Source organism: Thunnus maccoyii, chromosome 23 (genome assembly GCF_910596095.1).
Source record: "Thunnus maccoyii chromosome 23, fThuMac1.1, whole genome shotgun sequence".
In the NCBI taxonomy this organism is placed as follows: domain Eukaryota; kingdom Metazoa; phylum Chordata; class Actinopteri; order Scombriformes; family Scombridae; genus Thunnus; species Thunnus maccoyii.
Genome location: NC_056555.1, coordinates 15011825 through 15032302, shown reverse-complemented (window position 1 = coordinate 15032302; position 20478 = coordinate 15011825). Strand labels below are relative to the sequence as shown.

Below are 20478 nucleotides of genomic sequence, written 5' to 3'. Positions count from 1 at the left end.
TTTTTCATATTGTCAAATAACTAATTAAAGACAAACTTTTCAGAAAAATGAGCACTTGAACAAACATCAGTGTGATAAGAACTACTTGAAAATGTATTTGACATGTACTTTTGACTATGACCTACACTGCAGAACACACTAAACAGAAAACACGACGACGTTTCATATTTCAACGGTTCTGTGACTTGTTTTGCATCTCAGGGCCACCATACAGTTGTGTTCTTCTTGCATGCTTTTAATTTGAATATCGACTTCCGTTCTCCCCAGTCTGGAGAGCTTGACCCTCCTCCAACAGCACAAGAAGCACTTTGTCTCGGCAGAGAGAGGGGTGTTGACAGGAGAAAGAGGGGGGAGGTGAGGGAGACTGAATTGGACTGGCCCGGTTCACTCGCACCGGAGACCCTGCGGCAGGACGAGGACAGCGGAGGCCCTTGAGGAGGAGAGGGATAGGAGAGGACAGGAGAAGGAGGATCAAGGTGGACAACGGAGACGGGAGACCACTTTTGGACTGGGATGCAGCGGGACACCGGGCGGGGAGGGGGCCCGCATGATTCCCTACAATCCGCAGGCTGTAATGATGGTGGTGATGCGCCGAGAGCAGAGCGGCGGTTTCCTGCAGAGCCCGACACACTGCTGCACCATAAACCCGCAACCGAACTGCAGGGATAGACGCCTCTGCTTCTCTTTATCAGAGCTTTACCAAACAAAACCGGATTTCAACACCGATGCTTGAGCCAAACAACCGGACAACAGTCTACCTTTGCAGCTCCATTCATACTCCACCCCTCCTGTGGGATGAGACGGGGGACTGCGGCGGACGCAGATACCAGCTTTGAACCGAGCCCGCTTTTTATTGCACCGCTACCGGTTTCAGTGTGCATGCACCGGTTGTTTTGAGCAACAGACAAGTGGGGGGGGGGGAGCAAAGATGTTGGTGCGATGCTACCGGTGCAAGCTGTCGGTGTGGGCCGCTCTGTGCGTGCTGGTGCTCTGCTGGTTTTATATTTTCCCAGTCTACAGACTCCCACGCGATAAAGAAATAGTAGAAGAGGTGCTGAGGCAGGGGGACGTGTGGCAGAAGAACCAGACCGGCATCGATTTGTACAGGTTCGTCTTTAAGCTCACATTTCTGAGTGTTCCCCAAAGTGCACCTTAAGTGGGTTGTAAGGGTTAAAAAGCAGTAGTAAGTTACAGGGCTCAAGAAGCGATTGCGCAAAAATAATCCATTTGTTTACCCTGCATCCACCTCAGAGCATACTAAATATTTACTAAGCTTTATTTAGCAGCAGGCATGTCCTCAGTTGGTGTTCTTAGTTCAGATTTATGGCTTGTGGCCTCCTCCTCCTCCTTTGTCTGTATTGGGAGTCCCTGAGCATGATGTTATTAGATTGTATTGTAATAGGCACCCAAAGGGAAATTGTTTTGATTATTGCATAAAAGCCCTCAATCATGCCAAAATGCCAACTGTAATTCTCCCAAAAACATGTTTTAAAAGGTTTGTGTTCGTCAAACCTTTGCAAAAATCTAAGAATATTACAGTAACACACCATAAAGACCCTTTATTAAACACCGCAGAGACATTATACTCTTCACTTGGCTTGTGACACTGTTCCAAAAGCAAACCAAATCAACAGAGCACGTTAGTTACACTGCTGCGGTCTTATTTACGTTATTAAATCTTATTCATTGGAGAATATGCGCAGATAATTCCCCGAGGCAAAGCCGATTAGGATAATCAGAGAAGGTGAAACCTGCAGAGCAGCGGACAGGGCCTACAGGGAGATGTGATGCTCACTTGGAGCTGGAGTTTCTGTGCTTCTTCCAGTCATACAGCTCAACAGCCTTTGTGTTTAGTAAGGTTTTGTTGCCAAGAATTGACAGCTGAGAGAGACTCCAGTGTAATAGTATCTAATCAAGTCATAAATAATCCAAAACATTCCTCTCAGGCCCAGCGCTTCACCTCAGACAGTGGTTCTTTGTCCTGTCCGTATTAATACGCATCTCTCAATGGATGTCTCAAGGCAAATAATTAAGCAATTATTCTAGCCCGTTTCTTACCAGAATCCTGGCTGTCCTGTAGAATCCAATTTGTGTCAAACTGTCCAGAGATCACCAGAGACCCGATTGATTATTTCCCTTTAAATCCCACATCCTTCTCTTCACAGGAAGTTGCTGACAGAATGCTGCGATCCGAAGAGGATGTTCGCGGTGACCAAGGAGAACTCCCCGATGGGCAAGGTCCTATGGTACGATGGCGAGTTCTACCACTCGCACACAGTCAACAATGACACCTACCCGCTCTTTGTACAGGTAAGCAGGAGAGTGCAAGCATGTAAATACCATAAATAGAAAAAGAATAGAAGTTTTTAATCATAATTCTCATATAACAGCGCTTTCCACATTGCAGTGGAAGTCTGTCAAGTCATCACATGCAATGAAAACCAACATTCACTCCCTCTTTAAAGATGGTGTAATGCTGTTCTTTAGGGGGGTTTTGGTGGTTTTTTTTATATCAGAGAGCCACAGACTTTCTTAGAATCCCTCTCCACAAGACAGATGACTTTGAGATAGACAGCTGTGTTCTTGAAAAGTAACTAAGACCAGATGATGGAGACTGTTTTTTTTTTTTTTTCTCCCACTCAGCGCAATATGACACTGTTGTGGGGACTGTGGGTTTTAACATGGATCCTTGTTGATCCATAATGGAGGCAGGGAGGGAGCAGTGGAGCAGACAGACACCCTCGAATGAGAGAGGACTACTGGTATAGTGTTCTCTGTGTGAGGGGGGGGGGGGGCGATATTCAGATGTGGAGATGTGCAGAAGAGTCTGCTAGAACAACAGACGCTGTAAGATGCTGCAAATATCAGTAAAATGCCAGAGTGAATGATACTACACGAGGTATCTGTGTCACTTTCATTTTCATTTATTCATTATGATTATTTTCTCTTTCTCGTCACCTAAGGGCCGTAGATTTCTGTAGAGACAGGATGTACAGATTTTTTTTTTTTTACAGCAAATCAGGCTGCTTCTCTGGATTTATTACTCAACAGGATGTGTTTTTTTCCCCCACTTTTGGAAAGTAAGAGTCTAATGTAAGAAAGGAATGTTTAAACCATGAGTAAAAACTGAACGTATGCTTCAAGTTTCTCTCTCTCAAGTTACTTCCCCTTTACTTTGCATTCAGAGAAATGCAAATATGGGTGTAGTATGTGTATTTACGGCTCAGTGACTGTATCCAGATAAGGTCTGTTGGGCAATTCATTCTATGTCAATGTGTATGTGTGGATGAGAGTGTTTGTGCCTGGAAACAGGACAAAATGAGTAACAGTGGTTTAAGTGTTTTTGCCATGGTTTTTGTATCAAGGGGTGATACATCTCACTAGTAATCAAGATTGGATCCCTGTTACTCATGCTGAAAATCTGCAGCTGAATATCCAGGTTGGAAAATGCAATGAATATCTGACCCTAATTTGCGAGCGTGAGCTGTGTATGTTCATTCATGAGGGATGGGGGAGGTGAGGGTGAATAAAAAAAGAAATATGAAGAGCAAGTGGCCAAGCTAAACCATGGTGTTTGTTTGTGTGTGTGTGTGTGTGTGTGTGCATGAATGTGCACCAGTGGGTTTAAAGGCTTTGATGTTACTGGGGGGTTTTGTGAAGTAGAGGAAATGCAATGTTTTAATGCAAACATACTTCAAGTGTTCATGCCTTAGATTAAGAATATATTGTACATGTTGATTCATCCAAATCACAAAAAAAAGACTTCAGACATGCTAGCAGCACTGTGAGACTGAACATAAAATGCAGTCTCAGTTTTGCACGTATTTGGCCAAGTTGGACAATTAAAGTTAAATTGTTGACCTGCTGATGGTGCTAGAGTAAGATTTCAGGGATCACCAAAGGTTATATTTCATCTTGTGGGGATATTAATAGACCTGCCAGCCTGTACGCATTTTGCGTAGCAGGTACGCATTTTGACATCAAAATACGCCAGTATGATTTGTCACTCTAAACTACGCAAGAAGGTTGTGATGCCTGTGAGTTCAATTGCACACATGCAATACTCAAGTCTATCAGCAAGAGGCAGAAGCGTCTAGCCTGCCGAAAAGCATAAGAAGAAAAAGAATTTGACCAATCATTGCGCCGGATTTGTTGGATTTGTGCCTTCACCCATGGTCACTTGCGGCATTGCAGCGAAAAATCCCCCTGCAGCCCAAAAAGCATTTTCCCCATAGACCACCATTGTAAAAGATACGTCCCTTAAACTGTTGACAACACAAACTGCAAACAAGGTCAATTATGACTCTTTCTATTATGAGTTTTTGATTCACAGAGGTTTTATATTTGTAAAACTGTCATTGAGCTGAGAAAAGCAATTTAAAAATCAGTGACGTCATCAACAACAAGCCATACAACAATAGGGGCTATATAAATGCAGCAGTAGTGAGAGGTTAGCATGTCACCTAAGTGAAATTGTGCTCCTTGGTAAGCTATTTTTAGGCAGGTGACAAACAAATGGAAATTTTTGTTTATTTGACTGCTGCATGCAAATGATGTTCTTTAATGTGTATGCAGTGTTTCCCCTAAATTCATTCAGCAGCGGCACACCACCGCTGCAAAATTATGAGCGCCGCTGCTAAAATTTCAGACAATCATTAATATCAACGGGCTACTAATGATTTTCACTCACACACTGTGCGAGCACAATAACACCCTACGTTATTGTCGATTTTCTTTAGTCATCCTCCCTCTCTTCGTTCTTCAAAGGACATGTACGTGAAAGGTACAAGAGTAGCATAGCTCTGTTAAGGAATAAGGCAGTGCCGCTCCAAAGCAGTCAACCTGGGGGGAACATTGGTATGTAGATTATGTACAGTTATTCATTGTACAAACTGCAGTGTTTTGCATCTGACACACTCATAAAATTCGTCCAGGGTTGGCAGGTCTGCATTGGTACATGTCTGTACCAAGTTTTGTGCCAGTTCATTAAGGAAATTTTGGTGCAATTTTGACCAGCTGGTGGTGCTAGATGAAAAGTCCGGGGACCACCAAAGTCACCGTTAAATAGTTGTTGAGATATTTCAGTCTGGACCAAATAAAGCCACGCCGCTAGTGTAACTAAACATGTATTTTACCACTTACAAGTGGTTTTGAAATGCTTTTTTCAATGCTAAGATTTCTGCCACCATCCCAGTTCAATTTAGGTTGTAATGAATTTATTTTTATATTTGACAAACTCAACAGCAACATGCCTCTCCAGGGACAATGTCCCAGATTCTTTGGGCAATCTACCGTATTTGGCCAGTGCCAGAATCTCAGCTGCAGATATCTCAAAACCTGACTGACTACAGTATTTGCAAGGCTAGATTCCACTCAAAGTAAGAAGGATAATAACAGTGTTTTTATGTGATTTTTAGTGGACTGACCCTTGAAAAAGTGCTTATAAATGCAAGAATTTTAGTTAACGGTATACCAATTTTATGCAACATTTCTTAAACTCTGTGACTGTGCATATGAGTAAATATGTGTTGCTTTTGGATGTGATGTTAGCTATATCATTACACCATGTTTTTTATGTATTTTTAGTAACCTGGTTGAACTTCCGTAACAAGCATATATTGTGGCGAGTTCCTTCTGTGTTTCCCAGAAAGACGGTACCTAGTATTTAGGTGGGATGGATGAAGTACAAGCTCACATACACACACAAATTCTGGCTTCTCAACTACTAGTGCTGTGATTGCAGGTCTGAGCACAGACAGACAGCCACGCTACACCAAGCTGGCAACAGCTACAGTATCTGGGCATCTGCCAGGGAATGTGCCAATTAGGGCTTTGACTGTTAATTGCTGGTTAGTTCAATGGCTCAAACAGAACATCCATACATACAGTTCAGTGGACTGTACAGTTGATTCCTATGATCTTCCTTATGTAGTTCCTCGACCAGTTGTCCTTTGATATTGTACAGTACAAAGAGGATTTGTGGAGGGATATTCATCATTTCAGCATCTTAAAAAGTTTATATATATATATATATATATATATATATATATATATAATCCCACATGAACTCATGACGACACAAAGATTTCAGTTCCTCTCATATTGAAACCAACACTAAAAACAGAACAATTTGTTTTTTGGACCACACAAGTAACAAAAACTTGGGCTCTGGGAGATTCTGATGTGCATTTTTCACAAATTTCTGACATTTTATAGACTAATAAACTAAATACATTGAAAAAATAACCACCAAATAATGAAAATAGTTAGTTGCAGCCCTACATTATAGCATACAAACCAATCCAAAATATGTCAAAACATTCAGGATTTTAGTAAGCAATTTGGATTATTGATAATGATAACTTTCCAGATTTAGTTGGACCATGTGCTACTGGAATTATATTCCCCCTCTCAAGTTTTAGCCCAACATGCTGGTTCCCCTCCCCAACATGATGGGCTGTTATTGTCCCCTCTGACTCAACCCCCTGTCACGGTCCAAAAGAGACCCTGAGGCAAGGAGAGGTGTGTGTGTGCACTTTTGTGTGTGTATTCTCAAGTGTGTGCACTCCACGGGGAATAATGAGGACAATTGTTTCCGCCGTCTCACTTAATCCATGCCTCCGACTTAAATACAGCTGAGGCAAAGAGAAAAGACATTTTTGGCCCTTGCCTCATGAAGCGTGGCATTTCAGTGTCCTCTGTAACCGTTTCTATTACTGTCCTATACAAGGCTTTAATTCAGGCAGTGATTCCCAACCAGGGGCACTTGCCAGGGGGTATGTGGAAAGATTGTAGAGTAGCTCAATTAATTTGGAAAAATGCGATTTGAGTAAAAGTCTATAAAACCACATAATATATTTTTTTTCAATCAATTTGTTAGATTTTACAGGTGCAAATTAGCTGTTGCGCTAACCCCAGCACATTGACATGAATGTTGTTAAAATGTCAATGTTTGAATGTGTCAATGTTGATGCCAGAAAAACAGCTGCAAATGTCCTGACGTCTCATTGAAAACACTTGCTTTTGTTGGTTGAAATGGGAAGTGGACATTGGTTTCGAGGGGGTCTCAAATCATACTCTGCTGATTTCCAACTTTCTGACTAACCATCCACCGACCCCTCCTCCCTCCTAATAGGAAAGATCAACTCATATAGATCTCGTGTGAACTATGTCACTTTAGAAATGTTGAGATGATGCGTATTTTGTAAATGTTGACATATTACGTTTTGTAGAAATGTTAATATGCTACGTATTTCACGTGTTGAAATGTAGACATTCAACGTTTCTGTGGTTTGCAGAAACGTAAACTGCCAATGTTTTATTCTGGCGACCAGGCTGCTCCGCCACTGCTCCTACTTTTTCCGCCATTAGCTGCTTGGCCTCCACTCCTGTGTCTTTATCCTCTTCACCCCCTGAGGAAGAGGAATCGGGCACTGGCTGGTACTCTTCATTGTCACCTGTGATGCTGTCCTCACCATGGGTGGACGATGTCTCTTCATCAAGGGCAGAGGATTTCTCCTCATCCTTGCTTGCTGAGCACATAACATAATTTTGTGCTTGAAGCAGCAAATATGACCATCTTGCCAGAGAAAAAATGATCTGGGAGCTGTTAGGTTTACTTATAGCAATAGTACATAAACTCTGGGACAGGTTTGTTTTTGTTTTTGTTGCCCTCACAGCAGCATCTTTGCATGACCTCCTATGTTTGTTTTAATGGGGAGGAGGGTAGATATTTGGGTGTGTAAGGGTTATTGTGTAGTTGCATGTGGCAAAGCTACAGGTGCTTTCAACATGTACACCAAAGGCAAGTTTACCTGGGAAACCCACAAAGCTGAATAGCCTGCATCAACAGAAAGTCACTGCAACTTGGAGGAAGGATACATCATAATTGATTTCACTCTATCTTGCAAATACATATTTGCGCTGCAGTTTCACACACATGCACATTTTTTTTCATGCGCACACAAAAATCATTATCTGACATCCTTAAAATTACACCTATGTCAAAATTGTGTCATTCATTTGCTTCAGTGGAGTGCGGTAAGCCATCGTACACCCTTAGTGGAAACTAAGAATATTACATGAATTTGCTCCCAAGGCCAAAAATTGACCAATGACACTATCTAATGGAAAACATTAAAAACTATAAATTTCAAGTGTTGAGTTCAGAATGAAACCCATTTTACCTAAATTGCATGATTTAATGCTGCAAATAACATGGAATTAAAAAGTGCAGTTTTAATGGTTTCAATGGGCCAAAAGTGGCCAGGATAGAGCCAAGTGGTAGTATTGGATGTATACAGCATACTATAGACATATTTAAAGAGCTAAAGTTAAAAATAGAAAAATCAGAAAAAAATCCACACCCTTGGGAAATTTTATGTCATTTACATTAACACAGCTAAAATAGTCAAAAAAAAGAAAGCGAAGTGGCCACAAATGGCCAGCATAGAGACCAGAGGGTTAAACACTTTGTGTTGCGATGAAGAGTGCACGAAAACTAGTTAGCAAGCGAGCTAATAGGTTGAAAGAGTAAGATAAAAGTAGCCTAATGGATAAATGTTTAAAATAGGTAGCTAAAAGCAATAAACTGTTCAAACTGTTACTTTTATTACAATATGTAATAGAAATATGGTTGAAACATTTAGCTAAAAGTACTGGACAAATGGTTAAATAGATAGTAGATATGTAAAAAGGCATAGTACTTGAAATAGCTAGCTTAAAGTACTGGATAAATTGTTGAAACGTCCATTGCAAACCTGACTAAACCTACCTTAACATTGACAGTTCAATTGCATTTAAAAATATTGTAATATTATCCACCGTTATATAGTCGGTAATATTAAGTAACATAACATCCAGTCCATCTGGAACATGATACATGGTATTGATGAAGGGGTATTTGAGTTCATTTTACAGGGCTGTGGAGGTACATCAGACAAAAGGTTGGGAACCACTTAGGGACCAGGCACAAACACAGTGCCGTGAGATTCAAGAAAAGACATTTACCAGGACATAGATTTGATTATAATGGAGAGGGTACAAGAAGAGAGCACTTTTTAGGAAGATGCCTGTTTGTGAAATGTGTTTCATATGACAAATAATGTGGGTACATTTGGTCATAAGTTCACATTTATTGAATAGTTCTTGGCCAGATGGAATTTGCAGATAAGTTAAGGTTTTTATATTTTTTTGCTTGGCAGTATAGCTTTTTTCTTTGCAGATTTGCCTATATCTGCTTGGTATCCCTGATTGAATTTCAGGAGCATATCCAGACACAGAATTGGATTCAATAGCTGTATGACCTGTGCTTGCTTTTGTCCAGCTTCTTGCTTAAAATCTCCTTGCTGGTGTGTCCGTCAGCTCATGAGACTGTGAAGGGAGATTAGCAGTTGGGTCGAGATCCTGAGTTTTGCTGAACACAGGGTGACTCTTACACCAGCTTCAATTTTGGGATCTAAGTCGAGAGAAAATTAATGTGGTTTTGTGTGTGTGTGTGTGTGTGTGTGTGTGTAAGTGATTTTGTGTGTTAATGTCCAGGTACTTGTGTCTGTGGGCACAATGACAGAGCTGCATGTTCTCTTCTGCTCAGGACAACCCTCTGCAGCTGCCTTTGAAGAAATGTGCGGTGGTGGGTAACGGCGGCATCCTCAGGCACAGCAAATGCGGACGGGACATTGACCAGGCCGACTTCGTCATGCGGTGAGAAACAAGGATCTGTGTTTGTGAGCGAGCGCATTTATACGACTGCTTCATTGCTCCTCCAAATGTGAATCAGCCGTGTTTAAGAGAGCAGTCAAACACCATCAGCCATCAGTGATAATGAGAGCTGGTGTCGACTGTAGCCGAGAGAGGGAGAGGCAGAGAGAGAAAAAATGGGCCACAGTGAGGGCAAGAGAGAAAAGAGTTTAGGCGTGAGTGAGCAAAAAATGAATTAAGATGAGGTAGGAAGAGAAGATGAGCAGAAAGGAATAAGGCAGAATAAAACCATCAGATGGTGCAGAATAAAATAGTATAAAAAATATTGTTCTGCACTTGTTGAAGCAAACAAGCTGCTGTGTTTCATGAGTATGAATTAAAGGTGTTTTCCTGTTTCAAACAAGTAGTCAAAGAAATACATTTGTATTGGTTTTGATAGGGGAAAAAAACCATTTTCTTCCCTGAGAATGTGACAACTACACCCGAGTGTTGCAACAGTTCAAGAGAGAGTTACTGAGTAAACTATTAGACTTTGAGCATTAGGAAAAGTTTAAAAGGAAAAATATACAAAGTACAAAATGCCAGCAAGGCAGCATCTGATAACAACAGCTTACATGACCTTCCCTGTCAACTTATGGACTCCATATACAGCCGTCATACTGTACCGCCTCTGCAGTCTCTAACTTGAGTGACGTGCATTGTCATAGAGGTTACATTACATGATCAGTACCACGCTGTTAAAAAATAACCACACAAATCTTCAATGATGAACAACATGACGTGGTAGAGCAGAATCATGACTAGTGCAAGGGGAAAACCATGCTTTGACCATGCACAAGTGTTTTTTCCTCTTCTTTTTTGTCAGTAAGTGGCTGGACCCGGTCATCATTGTATCCCTAAATATAATTGGTTGAGCGGGTCCACCTCTTGGACAGCTAAGTATGGCAACACCACATAGACAAAACACATAAACCAGTTCTGTATGAAAAGTACCCTGAGATAACGTCTGTTGTGATTTGGCACCATATAAACAAAACTGACTTGAATGTGTGCAGAATCTTATTTAGAGCAATGTACTTGAATGTGTTTGTCTGAGCTCTGTCTTTTGTTTGTTCCATCGTTGACATTAATTTGATAAAACACTGGGACTTTTTTTTCTATCTTTACGTCTTGGGGATAGCAGTCAAACGCTCCTTCGGTGAGCACATGGCAACTCCTCTACATCCACCGCGTGTGGATCTTCTTTGTGTTCACAGATTTTTGCAGAGAGGTTGAGAAGAGCTGATGTTATTGACCGTGATTACCAACCCTTAACAAACCCACTGATAATGTATAATAGATAATCTTCCTAAACCCACCCTGTTTCCAAGCATCTTTGCACCTCTTGGGAGCAAAATGATCAAAAAAGTATCCTATCAAATGTGCACTTGAATGCATATGCTGCAACTTCATACACAAAATTAGACAGTAACACTCTAGGTAAGAGGACAATACATGTGTCTATATTTTACTACTGAACTTCCTGGTCCTGGGTTTGACTCCAACAACTGTCTGGTGTGTGGATTTAATTTTAATTTTCAGTTTAATTTTCTTTTTTAAACTGCTGATAACACACACAAAAAATATTATTTTACCAGCCAGTAAAGTTTTGCATGGTAGAGATAAGAAAATGTCCGAAACTGTGACATAGTGATGTTATTGTAATTTAATCTATTGAACACATCTTGCAAACTTGAAATGTAAATTTAGTACAGTAATGTCATTGTAGATTTTGATGTGTGTGCGTGTGTGGTTTTGAGTCACACATGCACAAAAGGAAATGTTTATTGAATTAAAGGACAGGTTCATAATTTTTCAAGTCTGTCCTAAAACAATAGTCAGGTTCCCAAATTGAAATGTTTTCTTGTTATAATCATTCCTCCTGTTCATACTGACCATTAGAAGATCCTTTTATAATGCACTTAAAATGAAAGTGATGGGGGCCAAAATCCACAAACCTCTTTCTTTGTGAAAATGTATTTAGAAGTTAAGCTAATATGAAGCTTCAGCTGCCCAAATTAGTCAAATGATGCTAAAAAGACTGTAAATGTGGCAGGTATCCACTTGATATGACTAACTCAGACTAAGATGGACTTTTACATGCATTTCTGCACATTTTTTGGATGTTGGCCCCCATCACTTACATCAAAAGCACCTCTTTCAGTGTTCAATTGAGTGAAACAGACTTGAAAAATTGTGAACATATTCTTTAATCTGCCTCTCTGCTCGCTGTCATAATCAAATCTTATCAAGAAGTTAATAGCCATAATGACTTAAACAAATCATCGAATTGTTTATCTTGTGTGTGCTTGGGTAGCTTATATAAATCATAATCATGGGTACCATTTTCAAAGTACATAGCGTGTGTGCATGTTGAATATGTAAAATGCTATATTGTGTGTTTTGCTCATTTAGGTGTAACCTTCCACCACTTTCAAAGGAATATGTGGAGGATGTGGGAACCAGAACACATCTGGTGACAGCCAACCCCAGCATCATAGAGAAAAGGTAATCAGCTTGTTTTTTTAAGATTCAGAATTGCATAATCAAGTCTATTCTCAAATAGATCAACGCGCATTTATCCCTTTCCGCATAGATATTCACGACTTACAGTACAGAGCAAGTAAATGTACAGAGTAGATTTGCTAACATAGACAGAAAAGGCTAATGGTTGAATCACTGTAGTGATGTGAAGAGATGCACTATGATATAAAAAGCCACACATGAATAGGATTTAAAAATGGTGAAATAAAAGTTCAACTAAACAGACTGCTTGTTCTAAACTGTGTATAGTCATTATAAGACAGACCCTTGTGCTTTTGTGGCATTGCATCTGACAACACAGGAAACTGAATTGCTTGACACCCACTTGGGAAATGAAGACAGCTGTAAAGATTATTCAAACAGTCTGTAGACTCACACTGTTAAACCCCAACAAAAGGATTACTTCACTTTCTCTCTATCACTGTTTCTATTACTCAGGTTTCAGAACCTTCTGTTGTCGAGAAAAGCTTTTGTGGAAAGTATGAAGGTCTACGGCTCAAGCTACATCTACATGCCAGCGTTCTCCATGAAGCCTGGCACCGACCCGTCACTGCGGGCGCATTACGCCCTGGCAGATACCTCCTCCAACCTCACCGTGCTCTTTGCCAACCCAGAGTTCCTGCGCACTGTGGGAAAATTCTGGAAGGCCCGCGGCGTGCACGCCAAACGCCTCTCCACGGGGCTCTTCCTGGTCAGCTTGGCCTTGGGGCTGTGCGAGGAGGTGACGGCCTACGGCTTCTGGCCGTTTTCCGTCGGCCTGGATGAGCAGCCAGTCAGCCACCATTACTACGACAACATCCTGCCCTACAAGTGGTTCCATGCCATGCCCGAGGAGTTTGTCAAGCTTTGGCACCTGCACAAAAGCGGCACGCTCCGCATGAGGGTGGGACACTGCCCCCCTCAGGAGAGAGGGAGTTAGAGCATTTTGACGAGCGTCAGCAGTCAGTTGAAGCTTAGCGGGTTACAGGAAGCAGGTGAAGACTTATGGGTTGCTATCCGACAGGACATTGATGTCATGACACACATGCTTGCACATGCACATGAGCATATTTCCTCTGAGGAACCCCCGGCACTGCATCTGTGTCCGTTCACTGCTCCCCCCCGTTAATCCCTCAATATCATGAGAATGTCCTCCACCCAGACCAGCAGCATCAGGGACAGAATGCACATCACCACATGCAGGCATACGCACAATGTAAAATATCCATACATTCCCAAAACTTGCCATATCTTTACCCCTGGTTTCTGAAATTGTGTGTGTGGTTGCACGGCTGTGTGTTTTTTATGGAAAGCCTCAGCTGGGACTAATAAAGGTGAACATGTCTGGGGTTGGATGGGTGTGGGATGTTTTTTTTTTTGTATGCTGACTACTGTATCTGACTGACATATGGGGCAGCTGGACCAAACCCCCCTCTGGGTCTTTGTTAAACAGAGACAGAAGGCGTGGAGGACCAGGGGGAATAATAAAACGCTCTGAAAGACTGGCGAAATGCAAGGAACAAGGGAGAGATAATGGTGTCCTGGTACCTAGCTTGAATAGGACTGAAATTTAAAGGAGCACAAAAAAAGGATGGCGGGGGAGAAAGAGTGAAAGCTGGCTGGTGTGTGTATGAAAGGATTTTTTTTCTCTTTCACTTTTCTTCAACCGAGCGCTTGATTGGCATTCTCCAGTGCCAAATAGAGCTTTAGTTCAAAGCAGGAGCCATTAGAAATGGAGTCTTAACTACTATATCCCCTAGAATGTTTAACCAAGTTGCAACTTAGCCCTTCACTGAAAAGGGAAAATGAGTACACAGTGGTTACCGCATATTGTTTTTGTTTGCCAAATGTGATTCTCGGGATCAATGTGAATTCTTTTTTTTTTTTAGGTTCTTCAGTGGCTATGAAGAGAAGGGAGAAAACATTATCAACATATATTATCAGAAATCAACATTTGCTGCAAAAAAACATCACACATAGGTACCTCAGCTCTAAGAAGACATCATAACTGACTAAAAACTAACAATTCAATCACAAGCAGGCACCTTAAATTCACGTCCTTAGAGGGGCTGCTGTAAGTCTTGTAACCATACTAAACTTGCCAGGTGCCAAGCCAAGGGAACAGTGGTCTCTTTGATACACAGTCTTGCACTGTCCTTGCGCTCTCTAATGGCGAGACACTGCTTGAAAGGGAGGTAGTAGTGATAGAAAAAGACTCAGTGTCACAGAGTGGCATTTTAATGGTTGACAGTAAACCTTATTTTTTTCTTTTTTTTTAGATGTTGGACATTTCATAGGGTAAATTGTGATTATTCATGCCATTATTATTATGCTGTTGTTATTATTATTTTGCATCTGCAAACAGAAGGAATGGAGCATCTGTCCTGCGTTCCTTTTTGTATATTTTTTTTGACATTTTTTTGGGCACAAGGGAAAAATAAGATGCTCATGTACAAGCCAACATGATGATGATGACAGATGTGGTTGTTTGGTACTTGCAGCTGGAAAATGACGAACTTGATTGAACTTGTTTTGTTTTTGTATTAAAAAAAAAAAAAAAAAAAAAAAAAGTCATTTAAGAGTGATAAATGTGACCGTGCCATATTGTCAATACTACAACAAAGGATGATGCTGCATGGAAAGTGCATGGAGTGTATCACAATCTTAAAATACTCCTCAGAATCATGGTACAGAAGCTGTTAAGTTACTGCTTTATGCTTTATCCACTCCATGTCTGTCAAGCTGAATAAGGTCCAGTGCCTTTGAGATGTGTTAAGGCAAAAAGAATCATTGAAACAAGTGATATTTCTAATGCTGATCATCCTCCCATCTGTGTTTGATTTTTCTTGACTAACCTTGGCTCTGTGGATCAGTTGGACAGTATGTGATATATAAGTGAAATGCACGTGAGTCCAAATGCACATGTGGCTCTTTCTAAACTGGAAACTGAACATGACGAACACTTTGACCAATGTGTTATACTTATTGTGACGTTTCTTATTTGCACCTTTTTTTTCTTTGCTTCTCCTGCCCAGTATTGTGAATGAATGAGATGTGAAATAAGTGAATTTAGGAAGCATGATGATTTTTAATGTGCTTTTGGTACACTCTGAGTTTCAACCTCAGCTGATTTTTTTTAATTTTTATTAATCTATTTCCATTATGTTCTGATTCATGTCCTCATTCCATCCTCTGTCTGAGTGATAAAGCTGATATATCTTAATGAAAAGGAGATCAATCAGTGATGTGAATATCGGTCTTTAAGCATATTGACCAACTAGTTTTAGATCTCCAGTCATTCTTGAAAATTATACTTTTTAAAAAGCTAACACTGAACTCAGCAGGTCCAAATAAATTGCAGCTGTTGTTACCGGAAAACATGTAAATCTTTGGCACTGTGCTCTTCCTGCTATAATATGCTCTGCTTACACTCATATATCTTGTGCAACTTCTAAGTAAACATTTAAAACATTGACTCTGACATCACATATTTTTAACCGATTTCTGTTATTGATATAGCGTGGAAAAACATGTACAGAGAGCAATGTCATCGCCGACAACCGCAGCATATCATCATTCCAGTCACAGGTTTCATATCAAGCGGTTGAACCCACCAACAAGTGTTCACTGTGCCTCCACTTTCACCATCATGCTTGTGTTTCCTGTGTTTTATCACCCATTGTCAGTATCATATTTCATGAACAAATATTGAGAGATTTGAGGAATTACCTTTATCTGCTATTTTTACTTAGAGTTAGATGAGAAGATTGATATCTCTCTCATGTTTGTCCATTAAAATATGAAGCTACGTCCACGAGATGTGTAGCTTAGCTTAGCATAAACACTGGAAAACAACTAGCCTACCATCACCTCTAAAACTCACTGATTAACACTTTATCTCTGGTTTATTTAGTACATGGGCTTTAGAGGTGCTGATAGGTGAAGTTTGTTACTTTTGGACAGAGCTAGGCTAGCTGTTTCCCCCTGTTTCTTGCCATTATGCTAAGCTAAGCGAACTGACTGTTGGCTGTCGCTTCATATTTAGCATTAGAAAGATATCAATCTTCTCATCTAACTCTCTGCAAGAAAGAGGATAAGTGTATTTCCCAAAACTATTTCTCTAAAGCTGCCAGAGGGAACATGAGGTCCATGAAACAAAAAACAAGGCAGAAAAAAAAACGGAGCAAGATACACACACAAAGGCAGTATAGTCATCCATTTCCATTCCCATCTCAGACCAGCTGGTCAATTTATCAAGCTACAGTATGTGTGGCCACAGGGTGACCAATTGGTTTGAATCTGGTCACGGAAAGGTCACATGTTCAATCCCTGTAACAGCCATATGATGAGCTGTAGTGTCCTTAAGCAAGACGCTGCTGTGTGTGTGTCAAACCTTTAGTTCTTTAGCCTTGTTCTATGTCATCATGATAATGACTTCTACTATTTGGAACTCATATTTGGACCTTGTAGAAGCAAAACAAGTTGTTCATGCTGATGTCGTAGTGCAGGTTTAAGACAGCAGAGAGTCTCAGAAGCCAAGTTTTTTATGTCTTCAGTGTGAGGACAAGCTTTATAAAACTGTTATAAAACTCAAAAGTTTAGGCAGAAAAAAAACATTAAGTTAAAGCCACTTTGTGTAGGATTTTTGTGTGATTACAGCATCTTCCGAATTATTCTAATGTCATTTTTTTCTGTAGAAAAATTAGACAATCCAAGTGATGTGGTGCATGTGTTGCTTTCTGCACATTCATCTGCAGTAAGTTTACCAGTGTGTCAAGAGTTTTTTGATACTACCACTGGGGGTGCCAGGAATTTTGAAATTCTGCACATAGTGGCTTTAAGAAACTTAAATTAAATCCCAAATAAATAATTGTAAACGAAGGATATTTTAAATTGTGGTATACTGTCATTCTCTGATTAACAGCTGACCAATTTTAGTTATGGTGATGCAGTAAATAAGGTCAAAACAATATAATGTTTGACCCAAATTTGATAAATACCGGTCCAGAGTGCTTAACTTTCTTACATATTTAAATATTTGTTGTTATGCCATGCTTGGTTGTTTTAAACAAAATACTGTATATAAATGTGCTTTATTTTCCTTGACTGACTGACTTTGTTACAAAAAAAAGGTTAAGAAAAAAATGACTTTTGTAAGCATTACTGTTTGCAACACCCTGACTGTCATCTCCTCAGTGCGCTTGAGTCATCTGATGTGAACGACCCTGCCTGAGCATGTTAAAAATAAAACAAAACTGCAGTTCTGTATGTGCCACCTGGAATAAACTGTGAAGGATGAAATAGAATTTTAAAAAAAAACAAATGAAAACAACCATATTCATATACAAGGCAAACACTGGTATCCAATAAATTAGGAAAATGATAAATCGCTTGCAGCTGCGTGGTGTTTTTTTTTTTTTTTCAAATGGTTTGGAGAAGGTGATACGTTTTCTTGTATAGCCACATGTTTTTGTGATACAGAAGGCAAATGCATTAAGAAAAGTACTCTTCTCATGTTTCGAGCACAACTTGTTTTAAGTGAAAATTTTTTTCTCTGTGCCTTCCTTTTGTGTGGGTGTACAGGAATTTTGCCGCCCGTATAGTTTGTTTAGTGGTTGTAGAAATTTCTGAAAGGCATCAGTGAAACCCTCAGCTTGCCACAGCCCTTTCTCTATGGCCTGTTTCTGGGCCATGAATTTTTAAAGATGTGTCAGCTAAAGCTGTGCAGCTGTCTCCCAGGACCTTGTTCCCCGCTTGACCATTCAGCTCCACATGCACCGTAATTATGATCAAGGCCCTAATTTGTCTATCTGGTGGACAGAGATAGCCAAGAGGCTGGAGCATATTAAGGATGATAGGGATTTAATTATGGAAGTTTGAAGGACATGGATGACTGTGTATATGTCTGTGTGTCTGCGTGAGTGTGCTTGCAGGCTACTGCATGCCTCACTTGTAAATTGATAGTTTCACTTTTGGAGAATCGTACAATCAGGCTTATTCTTTTTATACCAGGATGAGAGACATTAACATCTTGTCTGCACATTTGTGCTCAGTTTGACAGTCTGGTGAAAGGTGGGATAACATGATTTTACTGGAGAAGTATTAGCTCAACTGACCTATTGTACATGCTGCCATTAACATATATATATAATTTTGCTAGTTTGAATTTTCACCAAAGAGCCCAGAATTGTGTTGCACTAGCTTGTAAATCCATTACTAAGTTTGTGTGTAAATTACTCCCTAACTACCTAGTTTTAAACTAGTGATTAACTAAATAAGGTTATACCTAAACTCAAGAAACCGTCATAGCTGATAAAGACTTAAGTAATTACATTTTTTTACATTACATTATATTTAGCAGACGCTTTTATCCAAAGTGACGTACATATGAGACTGATACAACACAAACTAGGATCTAGTCAGGAGACAACAACACGAGTAAGTGCCATAAAGCTTAAGTTTGGGCCCGATAGGACGTAGATGCCAACAGGCAGTGCAACAAGGCAATGATTAGAGTGCATAAAAGTATGTTTTTTTTGTTTGTTTGTTTGTTTTTTTTTTGTTTTTTATGTTTTTTTTTCACCCTACAGTTCATCAAGTGTAGAGGTGTTCGCGAAAGAGCTTGGTCTTTAGTCTTTTCTTAAAGATTGAGAGGGACTCTGCAGATCGAACAGAGTTTGGTAACTCGTTCCCATACCGGGGAACTACAGAGGAGAAGAAGTAATGTGTAAATCAGTTGCTAGAAAAGATCTGTAGCGCCGTCCAATCAGAAGCAATTAACTATGTAAATAGGAAGTCACTGTAGCAACACCAGCTATAACATAACATAACTTCCAAATATAACTAAATAATGAACCTACCTGCCGGTTCTTTGCAAATATAGGAATGATAAATATCCAATAACAATGTGTCCCTTTTGGTTTCTGATTTTTTTTCTCATGTGAGGACCCAATACACATGATTTACAGAGCACATATGTAGATTTACAGAGCAGTCAACAAAAATGCAATTTAATTTCAGTTAAACTGCAAGAACAGCTTCAGTTGGCAACACAAATCAAAATGTTGAAGGCTCAGCCTTTATTACTACATGTATATTCAGGGATCCATAACTATACATACTGTACATATATTGTTGGCATTGAACACTAGAACATTTTAATTTAGTTTGGCATATGTTGGATATCATCTGGTTATTCTAAAAGCCCTCCTAAAACTTAAAAAACACATGAAACCTGTAGCTAAAAGAAATGAACATGTGCTCCTTTTTTTTCAAAACTGCAAAAAAGAAGCTTCACACATTTTTCTTACTATAAGTATTCGTCATTTACTTTAAAGTTTGCTCATTTTTAGAAGAATAAATAAAGCACATGTACTGCAGGGCAAAGACGAAGAAGTGTAGCCGTCAGAGCTTTTTCTCCACTTGCCATTTCTATTTCCTATTTCTATTTCTGGCACTGGAGGAACCAACCCATAGAAAGTAGCTAACCTTCAAACTTGAGTGGGATTAAGAATCTCTGTCTGTCTCACGCACACTGTCTCTGCACCATTAAAGCTTATAATAGCAACTCTTGGACATGGATGAGTGTTTTTGCCTTTCCACAGCATGCACCCAGAACTCACTCAACATTCTGGAAACTTCAGCTCAAGCATCTACATAAACCTGAATATACAGTAAGGTTGTGTGTGTAGTGTGATGCTGGCAGTTAATAAGCATTGAATCTTTATGTTTAGGTATACTGAGATCATTAATAGTTATTTTTGTTGAAAACTTATGAATTTTATGTTACTTTAGCTTCATTTTCTAGGCTCATTCTTGTCACAGATGTGCAACAAAACAAATCTTATTCATGTAGCCCCAGTCTAGAAGAGACTATAAGTGGTGACTGGACAGTGAACAAACTGTAATCACTATTTTGGACGGTCAGATCACCTCCTTTAAGTCTATAATGACAGACTAAATGGTACTGAGCAACTGTCTGGCTATGTCTAGTTTTTATTTGCTTATGGCACCGCTGATAGTTAAAGTATGTGCTTCTGTTTGTCTTTAGATCCATCTGGCATCTTAATATGCTGCAGGATTAATTTAGACTTTTATCACAATGTCAATAGAGGCACATCTGTGAACACAGCCAATAAGGATTTGGGATTTACAAGTAATTGGCTTTAGAGGAGATGCTGACAGATATTCAACTTTAAATAGGCTTTCCTGGAACAT

General features: G+C 39.9%; 1 protein-coding gene across 1 annotated transcript; it reads left to right on the top strand.

Moving 5' to 3' along the window:
* Positions 1–248: 248 nt before the first annotated feature.
* Positions 249–15736, top strand: st8sia1 (ST8 alpha-N-acetyl-neuraminide alpha-2,8-sialyltransferase 1). The gene is made up of 5 exons (XM_042403952.1): positions 249–1107; positions 2166–2310; positions 9593–9702; positions 12154–12246; positions 12721–15736. The coding sequence occupies exons 1-5, from the start codon at positions 929–931 to the stop codon at positions 13199–13201; spliced, it is 1008 nt and encodes a 335-aa protein (XP_042259886.1). The 5' UTR covers positions 249–928; the 3' UTR covers positions 13202–15736.
* Positions 15737–20478: the final 4742 nt, after the last annotated feature.

Excerpts from the sequence above, each read along its gene's own strand:
- st8sia1 (XM_042403952.1), top strand. The coding sequence starts at position 929 with ATGTTGGTGCGATGCTACCGGTGCAAGCTGTCGGTGTGGGCCGCTCTG. Across the intron at positions 1,108-2,165 it reads ACCGGCATCGATTTGTACAG|GAAGTTGCTGACAGAATGCT; the intron begins GTTCGTCTTTAA and ends TTCTCTTCACAG. Across the intron at positions 2,311-9,592 it reads CCTACCCGCTCTTTGTACAG|GACAACCCTCTGCAGCTGCC; the intron begins GTAAGCAGGAGA and ends TCTTCTGCTCAG.